The sequence below is a fragment of the Trematomus bernacchii genome, unplaced genomic scaffold (genome assembly GCF_902827165.1).
Source record: "Trematomus bernacchii unplaced genomic scaffold, fTreBer1.1, whole genome shotgun sequence".
In the NCBI taxonomy this organism is placed as follows: domain Eukaryota; kingdom Metazoa; phylum Chordata; class Actinopteri; order Perciformes; family Nototheniidae; genus Trematomus; species Trematomus bernacchii.
The window spans coordinates 617,244-643,480 of record NW_022987561.1 but is presented as its reverse complement, the minus strand read 5'-3'; the positions used below and the strand labels follow the sequence as shown (position 1 = coordinate 643,480).

General features: G+C 40.5%; 3 protein-coding genes across 3 annotated transcripts; 1 reads left to right on the top strand and 2 right to left on the bottom strand.

Moving 5' to 3' along the window:
- Positions 1 to 227: 227 nt before the first annotated feature.
- Positions 228 to 14,323, bottom strand: slc19a2 (solute carrier family 19 member 2). Its single transcript, XM_034124081.1, has 8 exons — positions 14,270 to 14,323; positions 10,064 to 10,327; positions 6,460 to 6,999; positions 5,710 to 5,956; positions 5,437 to 5,629; positions 3,690 to 3,831; positions 2,695 to 2,880; positions 228 to 1,547 (listed from the first exon to the last, which is right to left on the bottom strand). Exons 1-7 carry the CDS (start codon positions 14,321 to 14,323, stop codon positions 2,725 to 2,727), a joined length of 1,596 nt encoding a protein of 531 aa, XP_033979972.1. The 3' UTR covers positions 228 to 1,547; positions 2,695 to 2,724.
- atg3 (autophagy related 3) lies at positions 13,477 to 20,350 on the bottom strand. Its single transcript, XM_034124097.1, has 12 exons — positions 20,123 to 20,350; positions 19,818 to 19,859; positions 19,214 to 19,263; positions 18,596 to 18,666; positions 18,369 to 18,476; positions 18,118 to 18,170; positions 16,808 to 16,889; positions 16,692 to 16,726; positions 16,464 to 16,610; positions 15,809 to 15,936; positions 15,318 to 15,386; positions 13,477 to 14,860 (listed from the first exon to the last, which is right to left on the bottom strand). Exons 1-12 carry the CDS (start codon positions 20,192 to 20,194, stop codon positions 14,779 to 14,781), a joined length of 939 nt encoding a protein of 312 aa, XP_033979988.1. The 5' UTR covers positions 20,195 to 20,350; the 3' UTR covers positions 13,477 to 14,778.
- A 356-nt stretch (positions 20,351 to 20,706) lies between these two features.
- On the top strand, positions 20,707 to 26,031 carry cars2 (cysteinyl-tRNA synthetase 2, mitochondrial). The gene is made up of 15 exons (XM_034124094.1): positions 20,707 to 21,182; positions 21,256 to 21,306; positions 21,383 to 21,500; positions 21,605 to 21,676; positions 21,971 to 22,076; positions 22,163 to 22,243; positions 22,644 to 22,773; positions 22,886 to 23,019; positions 23,331 to 23,398; positions 23,475 to 23,541; positions 24,325 to 24,463; positions 24,744 to 24,867; positions 25,009 to 25,107; positions 25,232 to 25,447; positions 25,540 to 26,031. Exons 1-15 carry the CDS (start codon positions 20,971 to 20,973, stop codon positions 25,618 to 25,620), a joined length of 1,698 nt encoding a protein of 565 aa, XP_033979985.1. The 5' UTR covers positions 20,707 to 20,970; the 3' UTR covers positions 25,621 to 26,031.
- The last annotated feature ends 206 nt before the right edge of the window (positions 26,032 to 26,237 follow it).

Here is a 26,237-nt window from a genome sequence, read left to right as displayed (position 1 = left end):
ATAAACTGCTTTGTTTGGCAAGAACTAAAACATTCTACTACTTTTCTATTCCAGCTTACTTTTAATGAGCAAATGTGTTTATTTTGACATGCTCACAGTACCATGCTATGATATGAACATGCTGACATTAGTGTTAATCTGAAGTGTGGCTACAACATTGGATAGATGTTATTTCTGTCCATTTGAATATATAATGAAATGAAAGGAACAGTAAAAACACACACCCATAACAAAATATTATGTTTATTAGGCATATCATTTTTGCATAGAGACAGCAACTAGGAATGTTTCACTTTGCGTAGTGCAGGTAAAAGATTGTGCAAAGAATTCTACAGTTATTGTTTATTTTAACAGTCAATGGAAACATTCACACACACATGGCACAGCAGATAGTTTAGATATTTGTGTTCAGTGTGATCACCATGAGACAACTTTAACATGTGGAGCACTACAGCAGCGGGGCGGGGCCCATTCGCACAGCAAAAGGCCATATGCTTAAAATACATTTACTTATTTCTGTTTTACAGTAGTAGTTCTTTTATAGCCCAACATCAGCCGTGGTGGTGCGCAGCCATGTGTCGTTTTTCTATAGACTGACGTTAGCTTTTACTTCTACTGGTTGCATTTACAACGTCAAAAATCGAAGTGATAGTGAGCTTAAAAACTTGAACTTAAATAAACATGTATACAATTCTAACATACATAAGTACATTTCGTATAAATCCATCTATTAAACATCCATGATCCCCACAGGGTAACATCAAACAATATAATATACTGTCAGTCACATTGATTCATATTGATAAACTCCAATACACAATCTATGCAATTACACAAGGGAATAACAAAAACAGTTTCTTCAGAATAAAGGCTGGTGTCGCAGTAACACAAGAGCAGCAGTACCGTTAGGAAGGAACCATCCTTAGTGTTCATTTAGCTATTGCCTTGACATTAAGGCACTGACTTCTTACGAATTCTGAACATTCGTAAACATTTTTCAATATCATATATCCGATGAAGCCTTTCATCTGTGATCAGCAGTTTTTTTAAAGCTGCATTACTAGTCTTTTTTTTTAATACTCACACTTGAATGAAAATAAAAGTGTGAGTAAACATAAGAGTGATTATCACGCAACTCGTTTTGGTCATTCTGAACATGTGCTCTCTCAGGTATCTTCACTCAGAAGCAGCAGGAAGTTGGTTTTTACCAAACCTATTGGAATTAACCCATTGTACATTTCCTACCAGCAGTCATTTCTACATGTTTCTTATGTGGCACGAGGGCTAGGGAAGTTTCATGTAAGTTTAGTTCTTTCACTCGTAGCTCGGGCTGCGGCGGTGCTAGAGACGGGAGCACGTTGATACGACCTTCCTAGCCGGAGATATGGCCGCATTTTACAATAAACTTCCGTTGGGTCGCTTAAAAAAAACATATCGCAAATCGAATCGCAATATCTGTCAGAAAAATCGCAATTAGATTATTTCCCCAAATCGTGCAGCCCTATGTGGCACTAACCCTCTTCCGTGAACCCATGGTGCTCAAGCATATAGTGATGTGTCGGTCGCGAACGAGCCGGCTCAAAGAGCCGGCTCTTTTAAGTGAACGACGGGAGCCGGCTCGCGCCCGCGAACGAGCCGTTTTTTTTTGTTATTTTGTTGTTAAGTAATACAAGACAGAATGATATGATGATCTCCGCGCTACAGCTGCTCCGTGCATGCATGCAGTGACATGTAATATCCAAGGATTAGAGACTGTTGGATGCTGCTGTACTGAGCATTGCAATATATTTATTTTCACTATGTTATTTATTTATGATTATCCTTGGGCTCAGCAAAGATTTGATGCCAGCTGTTGCTGTCTTTTTTTCTATAGTTAATACTGAAATAGAGCCCTGCTGTTTTGTCAGGGCCTTTTCTTTAAATATAATTTTAAAATGTCGATACAGTAGCCCCTTTTTTTAAATGTCTATGCTTAAGTTTTTATCTCAATCTCAATCTTTATTTATTTATATAGCCCATTTAAAACAACCTTCAGTTGACCAAAGTGCTGTACAGGCAATACATATTAAATAACACAATGGGAGTACAATAATAAAACAATAATTAAAAACATGATAAAAAGCACAATAACTAGAAAAATATTTAAAAAAAACACATACAAATGTAAAAATGTAATGTTCAACTAGTATTAAAAGCCAGTGCAAAGAGGTGAGTTTTTAGCTGAGATTTAAAAAGTTCAATAGACTCAGCAGTCCGGATATGTACTGGGAGGCTGTTCCACAGTCTGGGAGCTGCAACACTGAAAGCCCTGTCACCTCTGGTTTTTTATAGGTGTTGCTATCTGCTTTGTGTAGCGTGGTTCAAGCAAGTCAGTGCATTCATTGGGTGGTATCAGAGAGATACAAGGGTCTGTAAATGCAATGAAAACTGGCCACAGCAAATAATTGATATTAAACATGTAATTTTTACTTTTGAATACTTCAGTACAAAGGATGTATTGAATAATGTAAGTGATATGTGTACACATATAAATCATGAGTCAAAACAGGGCTACATTTGATTGAATTATAAAAGGTATAATATGTGGTAAACTGAAGAGCCGTTTGGGAGCCGAAAGAGCCGGCTCTTCTTGGTGAGCCGAGCCAAATGATCCGGCTCACCAAGAAGAGCCGGAATTCCCATCACTACAAGCATATCAAGATAATTGATACCTATGATAAAGGCCTATCTAGTGGAGCTGGCATCCTGTGTTGAAGGAGAGTCTGACTCTGGGCTGTCAGCCCCCCCCTGCCTGCAGCGCCTCCTGGAGGCCAGTTTGCACACACCAGCGAGGAGGAACACCAGAGAAATGACAGCAAAGTAGCAGCCATAGATGAGGAACTAAGGGAAGGAAACAAGGTAGTTAGTAAATTAACCCTGCGGGGTGTAGAGAAATAGCATGGCCAACATGTGGGCATAGTGACCCCAGAAAGTAGCCCAAAGTTTTATATTAAAAATGTATAGTACAGGTCCCTAGCACAGAGACAGCCCGATGCATATGCTGGGCAATTTGCACAATTAGCATAAGTGCGTTCTAGCCTATGCAGACAATAGTAAAAAAAAATGACTTATAATATATTACTTATGGATTATTGAGGATGCTCAATCGATTTCTGACATTTTAAGTATCAAAAATGGCAGTTTTAACCAGAAAGTGGCCATATTTGTACTCAGTGGACGGATTTTGACTACCATGAGTAGTGTTGCAATCTTTGGATATAGAGCGCACAAGATAAATATAACATATAATAACAATTATTTTTACAAATAAATAGATAGATCCAAATGATCCAGACTGCCCTAAATCTTCTAAATTGAATCAAAATCAGTCCCCAGAGTACAGAAATTGGCATTTTCTGGTTAAGACTGCCATTATTGATCCTGGAAATTTCAGAATTCTCAGCTCCCTTAATAACCCCCCAAATTACTCCAAAATCGGCCAAGCCATTGTAGAACTATTGTCTACATACTGTAGGCTATAATGCTAATAATGCTAATGAATGCAATTGATGCTAATTGTGCAAATTGCCCAACATATGCAAGTTAGCATCCGTCAGTTTCTATGTGCTGGGGTACTAAACATTTCTAACACAAAACTTAGGTATCTTTGGTATTTGGCAATATTGATATTGTGAAATCTGATTTGTCACCTGTGTGAAAACATCGAGGCCGAGGCCGACGGAGTCCACCACCACCACGGTGAGGAGCGACTGCAGCAGTAGCGCCATGAAAGTGTTCACTCCGAACACCAGGGCGTAGCGCTGCATGCTGAGGCTGGCTGCGATCTGGTATCTGACGGGACAAGGGAAGGTTTATTCAAAATGTGAGGAAGGTTAAGACCAGTGTCTCCAATGACTTTAAAACAATTAAAATAATACTCAGTTGCTCAGAAAGCGAAATCCACCCGTGACCTATTGCTCAAACTAAACAATCATCACTTAAGAGAAAGGAAAGCAGAAGGAGAACAAGAGCCCCTGATGATTCCATTCAGCTCATGTTTGGTTTTAAGTGGCTCGTTCCCACACTTTTCAAATCATATTAAAGCACATAGAGATGAATGTGCTTCTTATTGTGGACCTTATGTCCAGTGGCGTTTTTATATGTACAAAAGTGGTGGGGCACAAAAAACTTAGATGTCTATATATAAGCTTCTGCAGTGACGTGCAGTGAGGTTCATGGCTGGTGAGGCACTGGCACTGACTCTTCAGGTTTACAAATATTATATTTTGACCTAAACCAAAATATAATATTATTTTCAAAAGCTTTTTTTGTCTGATGCTTCGATTAATTTTAAACAGACAGTTCAACAAAAGGATACCCAAAAAAATGTAATTTTATCATTTAAATATTGAATTGTTCTCTCTTAGTAAGATCCCATTTTCAATAAAATGGCGGTCTTACCTTGACTTGAAGATGAAGTCCATTTGCCTATCCTTCTGGACAAACATTTCTATTACTTTTTTGTAAAAGTCCTCCTTATGTTCTTGTAGTTTCAAAAGTCTATCATAAATCTAATCCATAGATTTATGATAAAAAAATTATAAAAGTAGGGTAGACATGTGGATGTTATCCGGCTAATCAAAACGTGCATTTATCTAACAGGTACGTTTCCCACAGATCTTATTTCGAGCTATTTTCTAAAATCCTCTGGAGAAATCTCATTGCTTTTTTGTGCTTACTTCCTGGTTTTAGGACGCGCCACTGCAGCTCTCTCGTCTCCTCTTCACACAGCACACTTTTCGCGGCACACGTACTTACAGCCAATCAGCTCTGAATGATTTGAGATGACGTATGGTGGGGATGGTAGCTCCATGCCCCTCTGGTCATTATTTTTTTGCCACACACATTTCATTACAAAATACTCTGAGCATGCGCAGTGTAGTTTTTACAGTCACGTTCACTTCACAGCGAGAGGAAGGGGCATAATCAGGTTTTGTCCCACATGGCTCTAAACAGCTCAATAGGCACACACTGTGACTGTAGACACACTAATTAGAAGAACACAGACTAAAACAGCAATGTACAGACGAATCAGATGATTAAACATGATCTTAAAATATATTTTATATATTTTTTTATTTATTTTTTTGCATTTTTGTAATCATTATTTGTAATACTTTCTGCTGACACTAGGTGGGGCTGTGCCCCACCTGCCCCTAATGACCAGTCGCCACTGCTTATGTCTAATTTTGAGACATTAAAGTCAATGATTGCTACAATTTGGATACAAGTTTTACTTTTCCCCTTCCCTTTTTATCCTTAAGTCTTTACCTGTGAAGCCTTAGGGTTCATTTAAGAGTGTTCCAGATAATGAAGATGTTGCCAAAAACCTGTGTCTTCTTCCTTTCAGTCTTACAATAATCTAAATAAACATGCTCATTGTCTCTTGATACTCACGTAGCCATGGTGATGAGCAGCATGTAGGTGGCTCTGAAGAAGATGTATGAGGCGTAACACATCCAGATGTTCCTCACGGTGTCCATGACAAACACACACACAGCCATGAGCAGGGAGAGCACACACAGAGCCAGCTCCCCCCACTGAGTCCAGCTCAGAGGCAGGCAGCCCACCAGCAGAGCAGCCATGGCCCCTGTGGAGAGAAAAGAAGTTAGACACTCTCTAAAACAAAATGGCTACACAACTTTTCACCTGATGAATCGGCGCCCTCACCGAGCAGTGTGGACAGCGTCTCCACGTAGCCGTTGTAGATCTCGTAGTCCTGGGATGGACGGACGTTCTCCCACAGGGCCTGGGCGTAGTTGACCACCTGGAAGTAGCCGCAGGTGGCCAGAGCCCACCACAGAGACCAGGCCAACAGGGGCCCACTTCTGTAGCACTGCAGGAAGTCGTCAAAGAGAATCCGTAACACCTTCACAAATCCACTGCCCCGACTTCCTGTCTCAGAGGAACTGGATATCTGCATGGAGAGAGGGAGGTCAAGTTATTCACATTTCATCAGAGGAATACGGATCATGTGAGCTGTGAAGCAGACTGTCAATTCAATTCAAAAAGGTCTCCCATCATGCAAAATGATCGTGTCCCCGGTGTGTCGGGGGAACTCACAAAGTGTCAGAACACAAAACCCTCTCTCTGTTCCTCCCTACCCAAATCTCTAAAAACGGGGGCATTATCGGAGTATCTGGTTAGAATTCTCCTGTATAAGCTCCGCCCCCTCTTTCTTTTTTTCTTTTTTAAAGCTACGGACCCAGAATCAGCACTTCTCTAACAAGGCTGAAATAGAGGGATATGAGGCATGGCTAGAATGGGCGATCTGTTTGGTATTTTGAGCAAAACACATCATAGACATGTTTTTTTATATATTTTTATATATCTGGCCTATAATATATGCTTAAAAATAGTATAATAGGAGACCTTTAAGTTAAAATGAGTTATTGATTATTGTGCAGGACTGTCACTCACTGTGGTGACACCGTTCAGAGGCAGCTCTCTCTCCGAGTCCTTCTCCAACAGGGTGGTGCTGCTGCGTGGCCCCCCCTCTCCCGCTCCCATGTGGAAAAACAAGCTCCTCTTGGGCATGGGCAGGAACCAGGGAGCGACGAAGGCCACGGCGGATGATGCCAGAGTGATGATGACGAGGTGCACAAGCCGAACTTTCGCCAAAGAGAGCAGCAGCTGTCCGGTCAGAGAGCCGGCCGCCGAGCCGAACAGAGTGACGCTGCGGCAGTACCCCGTCACCTTCTGGTAGTGGGCCGGCTCCACCACGCTGTAGATGTAGGAGTAGTACGCCACCTCCGAGGCTGTGGCCAGCCCGAAGAAGAACTCCAGCAGCTGCATGGCCAGCAGGCCCCGCGCCTTCAGAAGAATCACATAGGTCACCACTAGGCTGGTGGCCTGCAGCACCAACACGGGCTTATAACACAGGTAGTCCGTGGCCAGGAAGATAGGCAACAGCAACGCCAGGTAGGAATACGTCCATACTGGATAGATTTCATTAACCACCTGCAAAAAACACATACAGGAAGTGTTAGAAACAGACTTTTCTTTTGTGAGAAGGGCCACCTACAGAAATCCTGACCTCAAGTCAAGACAGTATCAAAAGAGACGGGCAACCTGTGGGAAAGATGCCAATATGCAAGTAATGTCGATTTTTTTTACTGCACATATTTTATTCCATTCTGTTTAAATGTAAATACTGCTTTTTTATGTTCTTAAAATAGTTCTCCATCTGTGTTTTTTAATTCTTGTTTTACTTTTATGTATGCACCACGACACCGAGTCAAATTCCTCCTACGTGTCAACCTACCTGGTGATAAGCCCGTTTCTGATTCTGATGAAGTAAACTATAAAATAAAAACATACAATGAGCTAAATAATGCAGAGAAGGTTGTAAGTGACCAAGTAAATGCAGGAGTCTATATATATGAAAACAGAATAAGATATACAAGAACAACATGTCAAATTAAATATTGTACAGTGAAATTAAGATCAATTCATTGTAAGATGAAGAGAGATGAATGCTTTATGGGGACATTAAGCAGTCTTATGGTCTGTGGGATGAAACTGTTTCTGGGTCTGCTGCTGGTCTTTGTCCTGTTGCTGCGGTAACGCCTGCCAGACGCCAACAGACAGAACAGTTTGTTGCTGGGGTGATGGGGGTCTCGCCAGAACTGTCTGTTTACGTCGTCTAAGTGGCTTGATGGAAACAGAAGGAAGGATAGTCATACTTTCCAACTGCATTTATCTTGAATTCACTTAGTTTATGCTTGCACAATTAGCATAGGTTGCATTAATTAGTATTATAGCTTATGTTGACAAAAATGAAAAAAGGCCCCAATTAATTATGGCTGTTCTATTTTCCTTCTGAGAGTCATGGGAATCCTTCGATGTCGAGTGAAAGGGTGCAGGGGCCATATTGGAATGGAGCCTAAGTCACAAGACAGCTAATCTCCACCTCCTGTATTATTCCATCCAGAGTTGATCCTTGTTCTTTTCCATGAGCAGTAAACAACGAGATCACTTGCTTAGACCTTTAGCGGTCAGAGATTCTAACTGGTTCAGAAAGAATACATCAACATTCTTCATATTAAGACTAAACAAGCAGGGCAATAGAACTGTTTGTCCATAACTCAAGGTTGTCTGCCAGAGGGACTTGCACATCTGATCATCTGGACTTCCAGGTGTCTCTAGACAATACACTATTTTATAAACTGGCAATAGAAAGAGACAGAGCTGCCTCTTTGTGAAAGAGATAACAGCAACTCTCCAAGGCTACATGCCTGAGCCATAAGAAACGAGAAACAGCGAGTAAAGAATGATTCCTCAACCTGACCTATAGCAAAAATGAACCAATATATCTATGACTTTAGATACTGTATGAAACATGGATATCTGACAGTAACTCGCCACCTTTTTTTTTTCTCTGTTAACTTGGTGGACGTAATTATTTTAGGATTAACCAGAATTCCAAAAGGATATGACTATTAATGAGGGATTATTCTGGCAGTGTTAAAGTATCTCAGAAACTCAGTCCACATGTGTCAAACACAAGGCCGGGGGCCAAATCAGGCCCGTGGTGGATTTAATTTCGGCCCGCAGGATAATTTTTAATGACTATTAGTAATATTGCACGCACACCTTCACTCAATCCTGAGGATTTCCTCCACTCAGAGCCTGAGCCCAAACATTGATGAACTTGCACCCAAGATGAGATGCCAAGTATCTGGCTTAGTGTGCATCACAGAGCAGCACACTGAGTTTCAATGGATGTTTCCTTCTGCACTTTCTTTCTTGCGACAACAGGGCCTGTTTGTTTTTTTCTTTGAGGGAAATAGTTTTTTTGAAGCTGTTGTTGGCCTGTGGAAAAATGTAATCATAAGAAATGACTCCAGAAAAGCTGCAGATAGAGCCATAAGAAATGAATGCAACTGATTATTTAATGTTTAATGTTGTTTTTATATGCAACCATTTAAGCTTTGTTAGTTCCAGGTTTAATATGAGTTCATTTCAATAAGTTCTGCAATAAACATTGAACCAGTCCGGCCCTCTACTAGTACCGATTTTTTAATTTTGGCCCACTGTGTATTTGAGTTTGACACCCCTGACATAGAGCCTACATTGATTAAAAGTGGGTCGGAGCAGTAAAACTGTTGCATAACTGCAAATTATTGCTTTCTTTTGCCATAACAAGTCCAACAATGGCACTGAATATCCTCTTCTTTGAGCATGAGGGCCTCTAGCTACTCTTATTAAACAGTGGGACCTGTGATATATCATCATGAAGTTATTCTCAACACCTTAACAGTGTGCTCAATAGGGACTGCTGCCAATTGTAGACATTACAAGTAACACGCATATGTAATTTTATGCACACCCAACTGCATGTTAGTCAGAGGTTTTCCCTTCAGATGTAGCCTACACCTGCACAGGGACATGATGAGGAAACATGTTGAGCAAGAGGAAAGTGTGTCAATGCATTCTGAAACAAAGAGCTCTTGTGGTGTGACATTCACAGAAAAATTTCTTGGGCTACAAATATATCATTAATACAGAAGAGGATGTGAGAAGGCCACGTGAGAAGAGTTTTTGGAAAGCAAAAATAATTCACAGAAAAAAGTCAGAATTCTGACATGACTTTATTATGAAGTGTCTTGTTTCCGTGACTCCAATATCAGTAGCCTTCAATGTAAATATACGGAAGAGGATAAGGGCCACATGAGAAACAAATGATCTCAGAATTCTGTAGGAAAAAAAGTCAGAATTCTGAGATAAAAAAAACATTCTCTGAGAACATTATTATTATTTGTCCAGGGGGGAAAAATCTGAATTCTGAGAGTAAAGTCTGAACTTTGTGTTACTTTTGGTCACATCTTTACTTTTTCCTCTTCCGTATAAACAAGTAAAAGGCTAATTCAATAGGACGTATACTAGGAAAATTGATAAATTCGCACAACAGTAAAACATAATTAACATCACATGCTTAATTGTATTTAGTATTGCGTCAGTCAGTAACGCAAGTAACAGCAGTCAGGGCTAATATAGCCTTTTGCCCGGCTAGCTAACTGACCTGCTCCTCCGTCAGGTTGTGGTCCGGGCCCAGCAGGAAGGCGGTGAGGAAGGGCTCCGACGGTCGCAGGCTGGAGAAGAAGCCGAACACACAGAGCAGGAGAGTGGGCTCCAGCACCGACATGTTCAAGTCCCAAGCATGACCTCCACAGCACGCTGCTGACTGACGGCATACTGCTGCTGCTGCTGCTTCTTTGGTGGTGCTGTTGGTGTCACTGTGTGCTGTACACCACCGCCCCCTGCTGGCCTTAGTGTGCAACTGCAACTATTAGCACACCAGCTGGAGAGAACGAGAGTTTATTTTTATTTTTTTCTGTTGTGGCCGAATCAACATGATAAACCCACAATTAGTATTGTAGCGTCTCGCTGCGATAAAACACACCTTGTCAGCGCTGTCATCTGCCGGTGCGTTAAAGACCACCTCCAGTGTCAGATTTTGGAAAATTAATTTTGAGTTTTCTCATGGCAGTTAGAGTATAGGCGACAAACCAGGGGACTTATCTTTCTCTTGACACCGTCTGTTATTTACAAAAAAACACCTAAATATACTTGTTATTGTGCTTCTGTCTTTCTGTGTCTTTTCATCTGTAAACTCCCTCACCCTCTCTCTCTTCTCTTGATCGCCCTCTCTCAGGAGAACACTTCACTGTCCCGCTTCATTGTAGGATTTCTGCCATGTCTCTACTTCAGTTTGACCATCTCTGTTATGAAGTTATGGAATACTAAATAAATAAGTAATTAGATACCGTACCGTTACTGCGCTGATAAAGAATGATAAGAATAAGAATAATGCGTATTGAACTGGTTTCATTAATTAGTGAGTTTATTTAAAAAGCTCCCATGTCATGCTTTTCCGGTTATTACCCGTCCCCTTGTGTGTTATGAAGGTTTTTATGCATGTAAACGGTGTGCAGAGTCAAAACCCTCAAAGTACACCCTGTAGCGAGTAAAACTCTAACACAGAAAATACCTCCCCAAAACGCCTCGTTGGAGATACGTCACTGCCCATTTGATTCTTCCGGGTACCGCCTGATGTCATGCGGTACCCGGAACGAAATGGACCAATCCCGAAGAGCTATGGCCACACCAGCAGCGGCGTGTTCCTCCTCCAGAGGTTCGAAGAACCGGCATTTCACAGACGAAAGCTTCCAAAACATTGCCCAGTTTGAGGCCGGATATGCACAGCTTGTTTGGACCGTTTGGAGCAGGGGAAGATCTGGGTATACAACCTGTAAGTTTGCATTGTTATTTGTGTATTTATCAAACAAGACTGTTTAAATGTGTAAACTGTGTTGGACTGCTAAGCCATTGACACAGTGCTAACTGTGCTAACTAAGTTGCTAGAGTTTCCATATATCAACTCTAATATCAGCAGATGGCCTTGCATACATGTATCTCATAGCAGGAGAATGTCTGCATTCACACACACGGAATACTCATACAGTATACTGTACTGTGATTTACCGTACATTGTGACCGTACATATACTGCATGTAGCTAACGAGGCTAGCTGTATGCTAGCGCAAAACAATGTATTCATGCAAGTTACATTGTATGGTAGCAGAATACCCGTATACGATTGCAATTATAAACACGTTATTGCTAGCCTAATATGAACCACTAGCTTTTGTTCATAGTAGTTTTATTACACTGCATTATAGTTGCCTTTCCTCCAAGCTAACGTTCATATCGTGTTAGCTACCAAGGTAAACAAAGCTAGGTTAGCATATTAGCAGGCAAGCTGTTCATTACACAACTACTACTAACGAATCTAAAACAACTAAGTTTCTCTAATATTTTGTGATTTGCATTTGATTTCGTCCAGCCAGATCCTGGCGGACAATCCATGACGTGCTAAAAGGCACTTCTACTACTACTGAGGCGTCGTGCTAAAAGGCACCGCACCGACTGTGCGCAGGCAAGATGCAAGGAGGAGGAATGGATGATATACCGTGTATATATGTATATTTATGTTCATTTTGTACATTTCTAAAAATAAAGTTTAATGGAAATACTTAGTAGGCCTATCCTTTCTTCCCTGAATTCATATATAGCAAACCATGATTTGATTTCTCATCAAACAGTAGTAGTTTATAACGGGTAAAAATAACTTACTCTTTGTTATGAGCGGCTCGTAGGCCACAAAGACAAGGAGACATACACGAGTTTACAAAACCACGGCACATTTATTGTGATAAATGCAGAGATAGGTGGTTGAGAGGATCGCAGAGTTAGTCTTCCTGCAGCCGCTTTGGAGAGAGACTGGGGCCGTAGTGTCCGGAGGTGTCCGTGATCGTGCTGATTAGCCTCTTCAGCTCCACCCCATCGTAAGACAAAGGCCCTGGGGCCGTCACACTCTTCTATAACAGTTAAAAATATATATGTATATAAAATATACGGCTGTGCCGACGCCATGATAAGACTGATGTTACGCTGAGAGCAGCCGGGAAAAGCACTGTTAGACATGGGCGCAGCCTCTCTGGTGGTTGACTAATCAGAACGAGTGGCCGAGCTGACCAATCGGAGCACACTAGGCTCACAGGGAGGGGGGGGCAAGAGCTCCAACGAGTCGTTTAGTGGAGAAAGTGAATACTGCTGAATACACATGCTTGACAGAGATGCTGTATGCGAAACCAATGTGAGTTTGGAAAATTGCACAGTATAAATCTATTTTAGTATACCTCAACAATGTAATTATGATCAGTGGAAATGGCCATGACATGGGCCCTTTAAGGTAATTAGTTAGAAGCCCTATTTTTATCAGTATGTCTGCACAGCAGTTACAATGGTCAAACTACATTAAGACAGAATTGTCCCCATGTTCTCTTTAATAGTTAGTAACATTAGATATTTTAATGAGATATGGACCACAAAACTAAAAAAGTCCCTGGTTTTCCTTTTATGAACTACCGAATGCAAGTTTTTTAGCTTATTTTGTTATGAGATGATAATGTGAATTACTCTTCAAATTAGTTAATTTAAAAATCGTTTGGTTTCTTTTACATTAAAAACAAGTTAGAATCTTCAAAAGGTCTTATGTTTTTTTTCGGGGGGAGGCCCTTTTTCCAGTTTAGAGCAATAGCCCCTCCAAATGTCTGTGCACGTCCCCGCTAAAACCTATACCAAATGTAAAGTTCTAATATAGTATTGTATGTTTTTTCTTTTATCCGGACCGTTTACCTAAACTCTGTGTAGAAATAAGGATTTTAGACTCATGCCCACACCCACCAAAGCCCAAAAAAGTAAGCATATCTTCTTTTTGCAATATTTGATAAATTCTTTATTATGTGAATATTTCATTGAACCAACAGAATACAAGCAAAGCGAGCATTATATTTTATGTAGTTGAGAGTACTGTTAGACATATGTTACTGTAGGATATGAATCAAAATCGTTTCAATAAACTACACCAGATATTAATTGAAGGATTTATTGAAGTACATAGAGAGACTTATGACAATAAAATAATTAATTTGTTAGGGTAAAATGCTGCACATTAGAGCCAGCCTTCACACAGCTCTTATTTGAAAAATATCTCTGCTTCTGACACAAGCTACACAGGAGGGATATTGTCCAAAGTTTAAGTTAGACACAAGAAAACATAGGAGCTTCCCACAAGAACCATGTATGATTCAAAAGGTCTGGCCATCTACACATTCAGAGAATGAAGTATTAAGACAAACCGGCATAAAAAGCCCATTTACAACAACAGAGTTCAGCCATGCCTTCTACAAAGTGCACCAGAATGGAAGCAATAATAAGCACTGCTGCGGGGCATGGTAGCAGAATTATTCGACATTCAAGAAAGGAAGTAAGCAAGAAACTTTCATAGCAATAGCTGTGCACAGATTTGATGTATTTTCTCTGAATATATTATGTGTAGTTGTACAAGAAACAGATGTTCATAAACAGATGACTAAAGGCAGTGAAGGACCTTAATGTAGGGCTCAATGATTTGGTTTGTATGGTCCCTATCTTTACTGTTTTGGTTCAGTGCCACCCTTCTCATCCATCAGTTTCCAGCAGCAGCAGAGAGCTGTTTTCAGTGAAAGAACGTGTTTGGCTGTAGGAAATGTGTTATTCTTCTAATTTATGAGTCATGATGCTAACATTTGAACTACCAATGTGTATTATTTTCTTGATATGGACTCTTATATTTCAAGCAGTGTGGAATGGGGTGAGTGTCAAGAACTTGAGATTTCCCTACTTTGTGGTCGCAACAGTAAACCTGTAGAGAAACCTCAGACATAGAGCCCAACATTTTAGGAACAAGCTTCGTCTGCAGTCTTTCCCAGAGTCAGATCAAAATCAGTGTTGTCCAGTTCAGAGGTGTGGTTAGCCTAGCTTAGCACAAAGACCAGAAGTAAGACTATGAGCCAACGTTGTGAAACCAAAATACATGTGGTTAGCTTCCAGGCTAATTATAAATAGTTCCAAGTATGTTTATTTTACATTTATATATTTTCAAGTGGTGAAATAAAACAATACAAACATGAAAATAAGACAGCTCTGACTTTTCCTGCCATAGAGTATCAGTTAGACAGCACACATGTATCCACACAGACAAACACATATGTTCTGATTGTTCCTTTAACACACAGCTTTGTCACACACCTCCAACGTTCTTAAACACTCCAAAAACCAGATATCCTCTGGACATATAGGCTGAAGAGCCCGTCTTTCCAATGACGCATTAGCAGAAGCACACTTGTGAAGCTACATGGTGAAGTGTCTCGTGTAGTCGTATTCTATTGTGGGAATGACAGCCTGGACAAACTTGAGAAAAATGAGCAGATACCTGAACGCTGCGGTTAAGGAAAACACAAAGGCACATACACTGACACATGATGGTATGTTGGTGCTAAGAGCATATTGTTGGTACACAACATTTCTGTAAGCCAACCCGGAACTTAGCCTCGCAAGGGGATTCGTCTATTGGATTCTGAAATATTGTATGAAAAAAGATCTGTGGCAAACACACGTTTATGATACTTACAAGTTTTCTTCAGCGGGATAATATCCACATATTAACACCACTTTATGATTTTTTAAGTCTAAGTTAAACCGGCAGAAATTAAAATCTGTTAGACTATAAATACATTGAAGTCGCATGGCTGTTTAAAGTTCCTGGAAATCAACTTCGCAATAACCGTAACACTCCACACAACTAGTAAATACTTGTCCATAGTACCACAATAACAGTCAATCAAAATGGTTGCATAAGAAGAGGACATGTTATCACCATGAAAGGATACATATGCACTCCCAGCTCTCCTCCTCCTTCTGCCACTGTCTCGATGATCTTCTTCATCACTTCAGCATGTCTGTGGGAAACATTCACATTTTTAGTCATACTATCATCACTATAGAGTAAAAGTAACGGCATGTGAACCATTATAAAACGGACAAGCCAAATCAAGCAATCTGATTGGTTCTTAGCCGTGGTATACTGAGCGTATACCACGGGTAGAATTGTAAGTTACTATTCACAACAACTCAGTATCCCTCCGCGTCTGAGATAAACAGTATACAGTTGGCCCGAAAAGCAAACTGCCTGCAGGGGGTTGTCGACCCTCCGCTTCGCGTCGGGCCGAACCACTCCCCTTAGCTGTGATATAATGAGCATATACCACGGCCTGTCGTGAGCTATTGCTTAATTATCTCAACATTGTGAAGAGACAAATACAAATAGGAAGGGTGGTGCAACATGTGCATCTAAAGAAAGAGAGGGGGGTGTGTTACTCACCTGCAGGGGTGGACTGAGCACATGGCAGGGGGGGGAAGGTTGGGGTGGTTCTCAATGGTGACCGTCTTCTTCACGTGGTCCTGGCTTATGTCCTCGTACATCTGTTCTACAGACAGAGGATGTCTATCCTGGGGGACAAAACATCTTGATGAGCAGAAAGTTAAAAGTGTATGTGGAAACAACGCTAACCACAGCTTTATTTTTCGGAGTTCTAGAGGATGCTGAATACATTTCGGAGATTTTAAGGATAGAAAATTGCAGTTTTAACCAGAAAGTGTCCGTTTGTACTCCACGTGGGTTGATTTTTATGAATTTTGGGTTGATTTTAAATGTTTAAAGGGACCCAAAACTGCAATTTTTAACCCCAAAAATGTAAGAAATTGATTCAACATCCTCAATATACCTCAAAAACCACACCAAAATCGTCTAAGCCACTTTTTTAGCTATTGTCTGCATATGCTAATAATGCAACTTATGTAAATCGTGCAAATTGCCCAACATATGCAGGTTAGCACCCGGCATGTGCTCGGGACCCGTGCTATAACATAAACAAATTGGGGTACTCAACATTTCCGGGTTCAGAATGCTGGCAAAAAAACTAAGCTCCTGTCTCTGGTGAGTTTAATGTTGCTTTATAACAAAGGGGCTCCCATACTTCATCATATCCAAAGAGCCAGAGTCGAGGGGTCTGGTAGTATTTATCGTATGTGATGTACAGGTCGTATGTTCTCGTCTGAAGGATGGCATCTTCACTCCCCGGCTCTGCTTTGGCTTCAACCATTTTACTGGTGTCCAAGGTGGCCTACACAGAGGAGAGAAGCGTGAGGGGCGGGTTGAACTGGGGGGGAATAAAAGTCAAGCTGCGACACATCGAGACGTTTACCTCATCCGTCTCCAACAGGCCGCTCTCCTCGTACTCTGAAAAGAAGCAATAGGAACAATGTGAGACTGTCTGAAAAACCAAATAAAAATGCTTCATTACTCGTAGGATTTAAGTACCTTCCATATCGGCTGCTTCTCCCTCTTCTTCATCATCTTCATCATCACCACATGCTGCAGACTTGGCATTCATATTGTTGTCCTAGAGGAATTCAAATTGAAAAGGTGGAAGAATATATTTGACTTCAATAAAAGTAGAAAGTGAAAAGGACTGCATCAGCATCAGCATCAAAATACACTTGAAGTACCAAAAGTAGAAGTACTTGTGATCTGTAATGGCCCATAAATCATACACGATAAATGACTAGATTTTGATTATTGATTCATCACATCTGGTAATGTCAATATATATATATATTTGTTTTGTATTAGCTAATAATCTGAATCTATAAAAAGTAACAAAGTGTCAGATAAATAGATAGATACAATAAAAATACTAGCTTCCAACATGTGGTGAATAGCAAAATGTAAAAGTACCTCAGAATTGTACCTAAAGGTCATATTCTGCTAATTTCCAGGTTGATATTTTACATTCATATTTAATACACTGTACATTTTACATTGAATTGAATATTCCATTCCCTACACTCTTGTGGGACAATTTTACACACATTACACATCTGCTGATTTACATATATTGTAATGTTGAACCAGCATCCTTAAGAGAAACCCAAAGAGAGATAAGACTATAAAACTAGATATTACATGTTAATAATATCCTGCTTTATATTGTGTCTAAAGCCTTCAATAGTGTTTTATTTTCAAAGTTTATAGATTTTTTTATCTTCACGGACTACTGTATATATTCTTCTTCTTAATGCTGCTTTAATTCTATTTTGAGATGTTTAAATCCTAGTATTGTTTATTTCTACTTATGTGCAATGCCTTGTTTTGTTTTGTTGTTTTTGATGCTGCTGCAACGCAAACATTTCCCAATTTGGGATCCATAACGCACCTCTTATCTTATCTTATATTAGTATTTAGTGGCTCATCGTGACTTTAATGTCCTCTGCCCCAACCCACTCTGAAGGTCTCTTCCCCTGTCCTTCATAATAACCACTCCCTATAAGAGCATAATCAACATCAAACTAGAATACACTGCAGTCCTGTCCCTGGCAGGGTCAAACTGTCCTGTTATTGTCTAAAGAAAAGATTGTTTTATGGTCCTATCTAAGATCTGCCTTATCGTATCCATAGAAACTGCTCTCCTAATGCTGTTTGAGTGGGTTCAAACCCAGAACCCTCTTGCTGTGAGGAGATACTGCCTACCATTGTAACACCAGCTCTAGGTATACTAATATACTTGGCTTTCATGGATTCCGCATTGTGTTCAATCAGAAAAGAAAAATCACAGACATTTTAAAGCATACCTTATTATTGTCCAGGGAAATGTCTCGTACAGCATCTGTGACTCCTAACACGCCTGCCAAAACAAAGCAGAGTCATGTTCTTCATCATTATTTCAAAAAGCATGGAAAGTCTAGGCCAGCTTTCAGTTCTTCAAATGTGTAAATGTAGGGAATTCCAAGTTTGTCTGGTTGTGTTATGTCAGGTCACAGTTTTATAGCATAGATGAAATGCTCTGGATATATGCAATGTATGGATGTTGATGGTGACCAACCTGAGTTGTGGTACGTGTCCACCCAGCCCCCGTCTCCATCATCCTCTTCAATGATGGCTTCCAGCTCATCTGAATACTCCATCTGTTTACAACGCTTGTAACAAGGAACTGAAAGACATCAAACACATCGTCAGCACACAGTTAACACACACCAGAGGAAGTAATGCTGGAAGTTAAGTAACAAAGGAATCTTTACAATAATGGAATTGTATTTCAAATCCACCTACCATTGCGTGTCAGGAGAAACTGTTTATCCTGCGGCAAATATGGCTTTACCTTGACTTCTTCCCCACTAGCCCTAAAGGAAGATGGAAACCAAGACATATACACTTATTACTTTAACAATTTAAGGTCCACAGTTGCAGGTTTGTTGAGCATTTATATCAAAGAGGAATTGAATGAGCTGAAATATAATAATTATTTTACTTAGTGTTGGTGGACTTAAGGTTTTGCATTAAAAAAATAATATAAAAATGAGTGTCAGGGGTTAGGCAATCCCATACAAACATGGGACTATAACTGAAATGAGTTGTACAACGATGTGTAGTTCAATGACAATAGTTGTTTCTTTTATCCTTGCACTCACATTACTACCAGCAACCACCACATTACTAAAGTTACTACCAACAGTACCCAGCTCCACTCCAGTGTATGAGCTCACCTCCGTGGTAAAGGTAAACGTGATAAAATAATGACATACATTCATTGAGTAGTGCTGCAGTGGTGTATTTCAAAGTTTATATTTGATCTCAGCTTTCAAGAGCTAATAATCATATTTCCCGTGTAAGGGGATCTTACCATCAGAAACTCATATATCTGTGATTCACCTCTAAGTGGACACTCACCATTTCCATGTGGGGCAATGGTGAACCAAATGATCTCCCGCTGCTACAAACTAAAATACAAATAAAAAGTATATTTAGATAACAAGCTGCAGGATTTTGAGAAGATATTTAAAGAAATGTAAAGAAATACTACACTAATTGCAGAGGTGGAAAGAACATTTAAGTAAAAGTAGCAATCCTACAGTGTCAAAATACAAGATACAAGTACATTCAAATGAGTAAAGGTTAAAAGAGTATTAGAATCAAGCTATACTTTAAGTACCAAAAGCCTTCATTGTGCAGAAAGGCACATTTAAGTACCATATACTTCAAATTATTGTACTAACTTGTATTATGTTCATCACTTCAATGTTGAACTTGGTAAAAGTGGGATTTATTTAAATAACTGTATGCACTACTTAATAGCTCAACCTATAATCCTATATACACTAATATACTAGTATTAATATATATGTAAAATTAAGTCAAAAGCACAACATTTGCATAAGAAATTTAGTGAGGTAAAACTATAAAGTAGCACAGTGTGAAAATACTAAGTAAATTAGAAGTACTTCCATTTCTTACTGAAGTACAAGTACAGAACTACAGTACAGTTAGTTCTCACCTCTTCCGGTGTAATGACTCCAGTCTCTTTGAATTTCGATTCCTGGGATTAATAGAATAACATAGACATAAGAATAAAACGATTATAGAGAACAATATAAAGATAACAGAACCAAAACAGTACAGGGATATGCAGGCTTTAAGCTGTACATTTACAAGAGGGTAATTAGCTTGTATCCACGGAAAGCCTAAAATGACAATAACAACAATTAATGTTACCGTTAGATAGCTTTTCAAAATGTGTGCATGTACATCTGACAGAAGCCCCCACCTATAAACAAGCTAACGTTAGCTCATGTAGCTTACCTTCAACACTGGAGTGAGAAACTCAGCCACACCCAGAGCCGTCCCCTTCACCGTGTTTATAACGTTCTGCATCTTGTAAAGGTCCTTTTGGATAAAACGTGACGCTCTTCAAACCCAGTCTTTTAAAAAATTGAATTATGTTGACATAGCTACTCAAACACCAGAAAGAGCATATCACATGACACGTCCGAACCCTTCCGGTATCCGACTCTCGCGAGAAATGTGGAGACGAAGCAAATGCACCTGAAAACAGCGATTTTCTGGAATGGCTGTAGTGGCCAATAGGTGGTAATACAGTTTATGTGACGTCATTGTGGACGGAAATACTTTTTCCCATTGACTTACATTGGGAAAAAGACGTCTGTAAATCAGCGTATAATTTTTTTTTTGCCAACTAAACTATCCAGTACGAAGACTTTTATAGACCTTAATAAAATCATTAGAGTCTAAAAGTTGTAAAATGCGCTAAAAGCTAAATCCAGAGTAATTTTCCCTTTTCAATCATTTGACTCAGCCAAGAGTGGGAGATCGGAGGCGGGACTTGAGGAAAACTCGAGTGCGCATGCTCTATGGGCCCAGATTCGGTACTTTTGCTTTCGAGAGCGCCAGACCATTTTGGCTTCATTCACCACTGAGCAACTTTCATAGGAATGAACGGGACCGGAACATGAAAAACAGTCTTTTAAATAGTGTGTGACGTCTGGACACTGTCGCTACCGTAGACTGTCTATAGAAAGGTCGCATTAACTTACATTTCATTCTGCTCCCTATGTTCATGTCATAGTGTGAGTCTAGAAGCTAGGCTAGGCTAGCAGTGCGCATGTAGCTGCATACATCGAGGTCGCAGTATGTTGAGGCTCTGGGTAAGGTCGGAGTTCCGGAGAGCGAAGGTCCTCTGTGCCTCCAGAGCTGTCAGTGTCAGATGCAACGGAGACTGCAGCAGTGCTTCAGCCCGGGCATGGGTGAGACCCAGCGGGGCTTCCACGGGTTTAAAGGCTTTCAACAGCCTGACCAAGCAGAAAGAGCCTCTGATCCTGGCCAGAGAGGGAGTAGCTACCTGGTACGGAACATGGGTAAATGACGAGTATACACAGCATGTAGAACTACCTTACTTAATATGTGTTGTGTTACAGGTATAGCTGTGGACCAACCGTATACGACCATGCACACCTGGGTCATGCATGGTAAGGATATAACATCATTATTTTTAAAGGCACAGATTTTAAAATGTACCATAGCTCAATGGGTGTCTTTCCACAGCTCATATGTCAGGTTTGATATCCTGCAGAGGATCCTAACCAGGTTGTTTGGAATCACTGTGATCCATGCCATGGTCATCACCGACGTGGATGATAAAATCATCAAAAGAAGCTGGGAGGTATGATCACAAGAGTGTCATTCACACTAAACTCGTCTGATGTTTTATTACCTGTGTGATTATGAATTATTTGTATTCACATATTATCTTTCCCTTGTTTACAGGAGAATGTTTCTCCAAACGTGTTGGCTTCAATCTATGAGGATGAATTCAAGAGGGATATGCTTTCTTTAAAGGTGTGTGAAAAGGTCACAGGTAATTCATGTTCTTATTCCCGTGTGATATATAACATACTTCAAGCCTGACATGAAGGGTCACTTCATATAGATGATAGATTAAGTGAAAACTGCTCTTAGGATAGAAAATCTGTCTTCCAAATGTACGATGTTTTCATTCATGTCCTGAATTGTCCTTATTATCATTTATTCACACAGTTGTAATTCTCTAAGTGAGGTGTACGCAGGTAAAAAAAGTGATTTGCTGTGAGTGATACACTGTAACGTGTTTTTCTATCAACTTCATTTTTTTAGGTGATTCCTCCTGCAGTGTATTTAAGAGTCACTGAGAATGTGCATCATATTGTTGCGTTTATCGACGGGATCATTAGAAATGGACATGCTTATGCCACAAAAGAAGGTAACATGTGTATGAGCTTTAGGTGCTTTTGTTATTTATTTTTAATTGTTTTTATTGTTAACATTCGTGAAATTCCTTGGTTGTAGGTGACGTGTATTTTGACATCCAGTCCATTGGGGGTCGTTATGGCAAGTTTGTAGGAGCAGTGGATCCTCAGGAAGAACCTGGTGAGTGTCTGTCTGCTTACAGCGCTGTCAGTCATTTCGGCACAGCAGAGGAACCTTTTGTGTCACTGACCAATTTCTACTTATGACATCCACCTGGTTCCATCTTCATCTTATGTATTATCTTTTTAATTTACACACGCAGCCTACTGCACGTCCGTCTGTCCTGAGTTTTCCTGAGAGGGTCAGACGGTGCCGTATTCTGTACAAACTGTAAAGCCCCCTAAGACAAAGTATGTCACATAATTATATATGACCTGAGTTTAAGATTGAGTGTTTGTGTTCTTTAGAGTGTAAGTAAGCCGTATAGTACTGACTTTGAGGATCATACACACTGACACTGTTCTGTTGGCAGACGATATGTCAGCTTTACCAATGCATAACACACTGTACGTTTCTCCAGGCAGCACAACTAAACGAGACTCGAGGGATTTTGCTCTCTGGAAGAGGTCCAAACCCCAGGAGCCGTTCTGGGAGTCTCCGTGGGGCAGAGGGAGACCTGGCTGGCACATCGAGTGCTCCACAATCGCCAGGTTTGGATCTGCTAGTCTTATCTCTCTTTGGGTTTCTCTTAAGGATGCTGGTTCAACATTGCAATATATGTAAATCAGCAGATGTGTGATGTGTGACCTGCGTGCTGTTCAGCTCAGTGTTTGGCAGCCAGCTGGATATCCACTCCGGAGGGATCGACCTGGCCTTTCCTCACCATGAGAACGAGATCGCTCAAAGTGAAGCCTACCATCAGTGCGGACAGTGGGCGAACTACTTCCTCCACTCAGGTAACACTGCTCTACTACTTCCTTCTTCTGTATTCAATACATTGTGTATGTACATCAAACATTATAGACACACAAAACACGGACATCACATCTCATTTAGACACAGGAGCTTCTGCTATGTTGTATATATTATACTTGATAGAAACAAAGCCGGTCTGCAACTCTGACATTCTTTGGGTTCAACACCACTTATATAACTCTTTAAAGTTAGACTGTTTTCCTAATTTGCAAAGACAGCTTTGTTTTTTTATGAATATTGTTGCCTATAATTGCTATCAAATTCAGCACTGACACCATTTATTTGTTTTCAGGACACTTACACCTGAAAGGCAGTGAAGAGAAGATGTCAAAGTCTTTAAAGAACTACGTCAGCATCAAGGTAAAGTCCTTCCAAATGATTCATCACGTGTTATTGAGTAACTCTTGTTGGAACCACCTGCTTTTTATTCCATCAGGATTTCCTGCAGTCCTACTCTGCCAACGAGTTCAGGATGTTCTGTCTTTTGTCCAAATACAGATCAGGTGGGGTCCAATGTTTGTTTGGTAACACTTTAGATGAAAAGGTACACATTTCACCATCAACTAGTTGTTAATGAACATGCATACTGTATTAGAGCTTATTAGTGAACATATTCTGAGTTGGAAATACCTCATTTTAAGTTATTTTGACACAATTAACACTTGTAGTTTGTAGTTTCATGTCTTGTTACATAAGAATAGATCTGTTTGGTGTTATTATGGGAGAATGACTATTCCTGTGGTACTACTGCCTTATTAGGCCCATATTGAGCATATTAAGACCACAACTCATGTACAACAATGTCCTTACTTACAATAAATAAGCACTAATTATAACAAAAATACATTTCATTTATATAGCACACTTTAAAAACAACGTCATCTCAAGGTGCTTCACAATGCGATGAGGAGAAAAAAGTGATCTAAGGAGCATATTGAATAGAATATGGTAATATAAAAAAGGTTAAGAGCATAAAAGGTTAGAATACAAAATAGAGGACAGTCAGTCAAATGCGGAGCGGAACAGGTGGGTCTTGAGGGTTTATTAAGGGAAACTCTTAACTAATGGCCTAGTACTTGTAGAATATGGTTGTGTAGAATAAGGCATTAATACGTGTTTTATACTGAGTAATAAAGAGCCAATATACTGCTAATATGCATGTTGATTAACAACTAGTTGAAGGTGAATATGTGTACCTTAATATAAAGTGTTACTGTTTGTTTTAAACCGTTGAATGGAAGGGAATCCACCGGTGTTTCCAGCAGTAATCAGACTTGTTTCTACAGCCATAGACTACAGCCACAGCAGCATGGTGGAGGCCCGCATCGCCCTGGGAACCATCTCCACCTTCATGCAGGACGCTAAAGCCTACATGAAGGGCCAGCTGCAATGCACGCCTGTACAGGAAGCAGCTCTCTGGGACAGGTAGCAACAACTCCACACTTTAATACGTTATCTCAATGTGCTTCATTCATCCTATTGCTTGTATTATTGTTTATAGTATTACTATTTTCTCAGTTCTTTGTATTAGGGGGCTTTAATTCTGACGCATCCATTCTTATCAGAGTTGTCCAACTAGCTAGTCTGGAAGTGCACAAAAAGACTCAAAAGGTGGGGGACCGTACTCACGGCAACCCTCCCTCCAGCTATGAAATGATTCTTCATTTCTTATTATAGTGATCTTTCAGCTCGATGTTCTTCTCAGGTTGGCTGATACTAAATCCAGCGTGCTGAAAGCCCTGGCAGACGACTTCGACACCCCGAGAGCCGTCAGCGCTGTGATGAACCTGGTCCATCACGGAAACTGCCAACTGCAGCCTGTTTCCACGGTAACGCACTGTGCTCACATGAAACTTCTCCTGTAAGACTCGATGACAGACAGGACGAGCTCTATAGAAGGATTACAAATGTCAATCATCAGTTTAAAGCCCTGACCGTGTGTGTGTGTGTGTGTGTGTGTGTGTTCTCAGTGTGAGGGCGTGGCTCGGAGCCCTGCAGTGTTTGGAGCGATGATCAGCTACATCACAGAGATCTTGGATGTGTTCGGGGTCGTTCTGCTGCACACTAAGGTCAGGACATTTAGACGTTTGCACATCCATTACCTTTTCATGAGGTTCCCGATTGGCTGCAGGAAAGTGTGTGTGATTGAGTCAAATAGAAAGTGTGTGTTTAATTATTAAAATGATGTTACAGGAGGGAGACATGGGGGCCAGCAGTGGGAGGCTGGAGGGGGTGGTGGAACAGCTGACTCATTTCAGAAGTGAAGTCCGAGCGTTCGCACTCGCTCGTCAGGATGCTCCCACCAGTGGACCCCCCCACAAAGCTGCACTCTACCCAGAGAGAGGGCCGCTCCTCAGAATTTGTGACACTCTCAGGAAGGACCTGGCCCCCCTGGGTGTGCTCATTAAGGTATGTGGGTGGGTGGGCTCACGGTATTACTAACATTTATTAGTATTTACTATTTGTCATGGAGACTGGGCTGATGTGTTCTTGTTTTTCAGGATAGAGGACTCACCTCCACATGGGAGCTAACTGAGGGGAGTGAGAGCGTCCAGGATGAGGAGCAGGAGACCCCCAGCTGAGAGACTCACTGTTTACTTCAGGCTGGAGGACTCAATCTTACTTCAACTGAAAGACTCTATAAAAAAAAAGACACCAGACCATCCGAACGGAACAGGATAAGGGCGACATGAGGAAAATTAGGATACAATTGGGATGTGAACAAAAGTAGAAGAAAAAAAAGTTTGGACATTTCTCAAAATTCCGGGATTAGTTTTTTTACTTTTGGTCAACCCCCAAAATAGTTATTTCTCATGTGGCCCCAATCCTCTTCAGTCCATCCTGATAACAGAACGAACTGTCAGTGAAATGCCTGATGTGCCTGTCACTTTTTGTATTCAGTGCTTCAGAAGGTGCATCTGTCAATGTAAGCAGGATAATACATTGAATGTTCATTAGTTGTTTTAATAAAACAGATTATGGTGTGTATGGAACACAGAAGGAACACTGAGCTTCTTTGGCTCCAAGCCAAAATATATTTGAATGAATAAAGAAAAAAGACAACAGCCCTAATTGAAACAATTGTGCTAACATTGGCTCTTTCTTAGAATATAAATGAGAGGCCAAGAGCCCCTTGGATAACTACATTTCCCATCTTGCACAAAATGATAGCTTAAAAAAAATGATATCGCAGTAAACA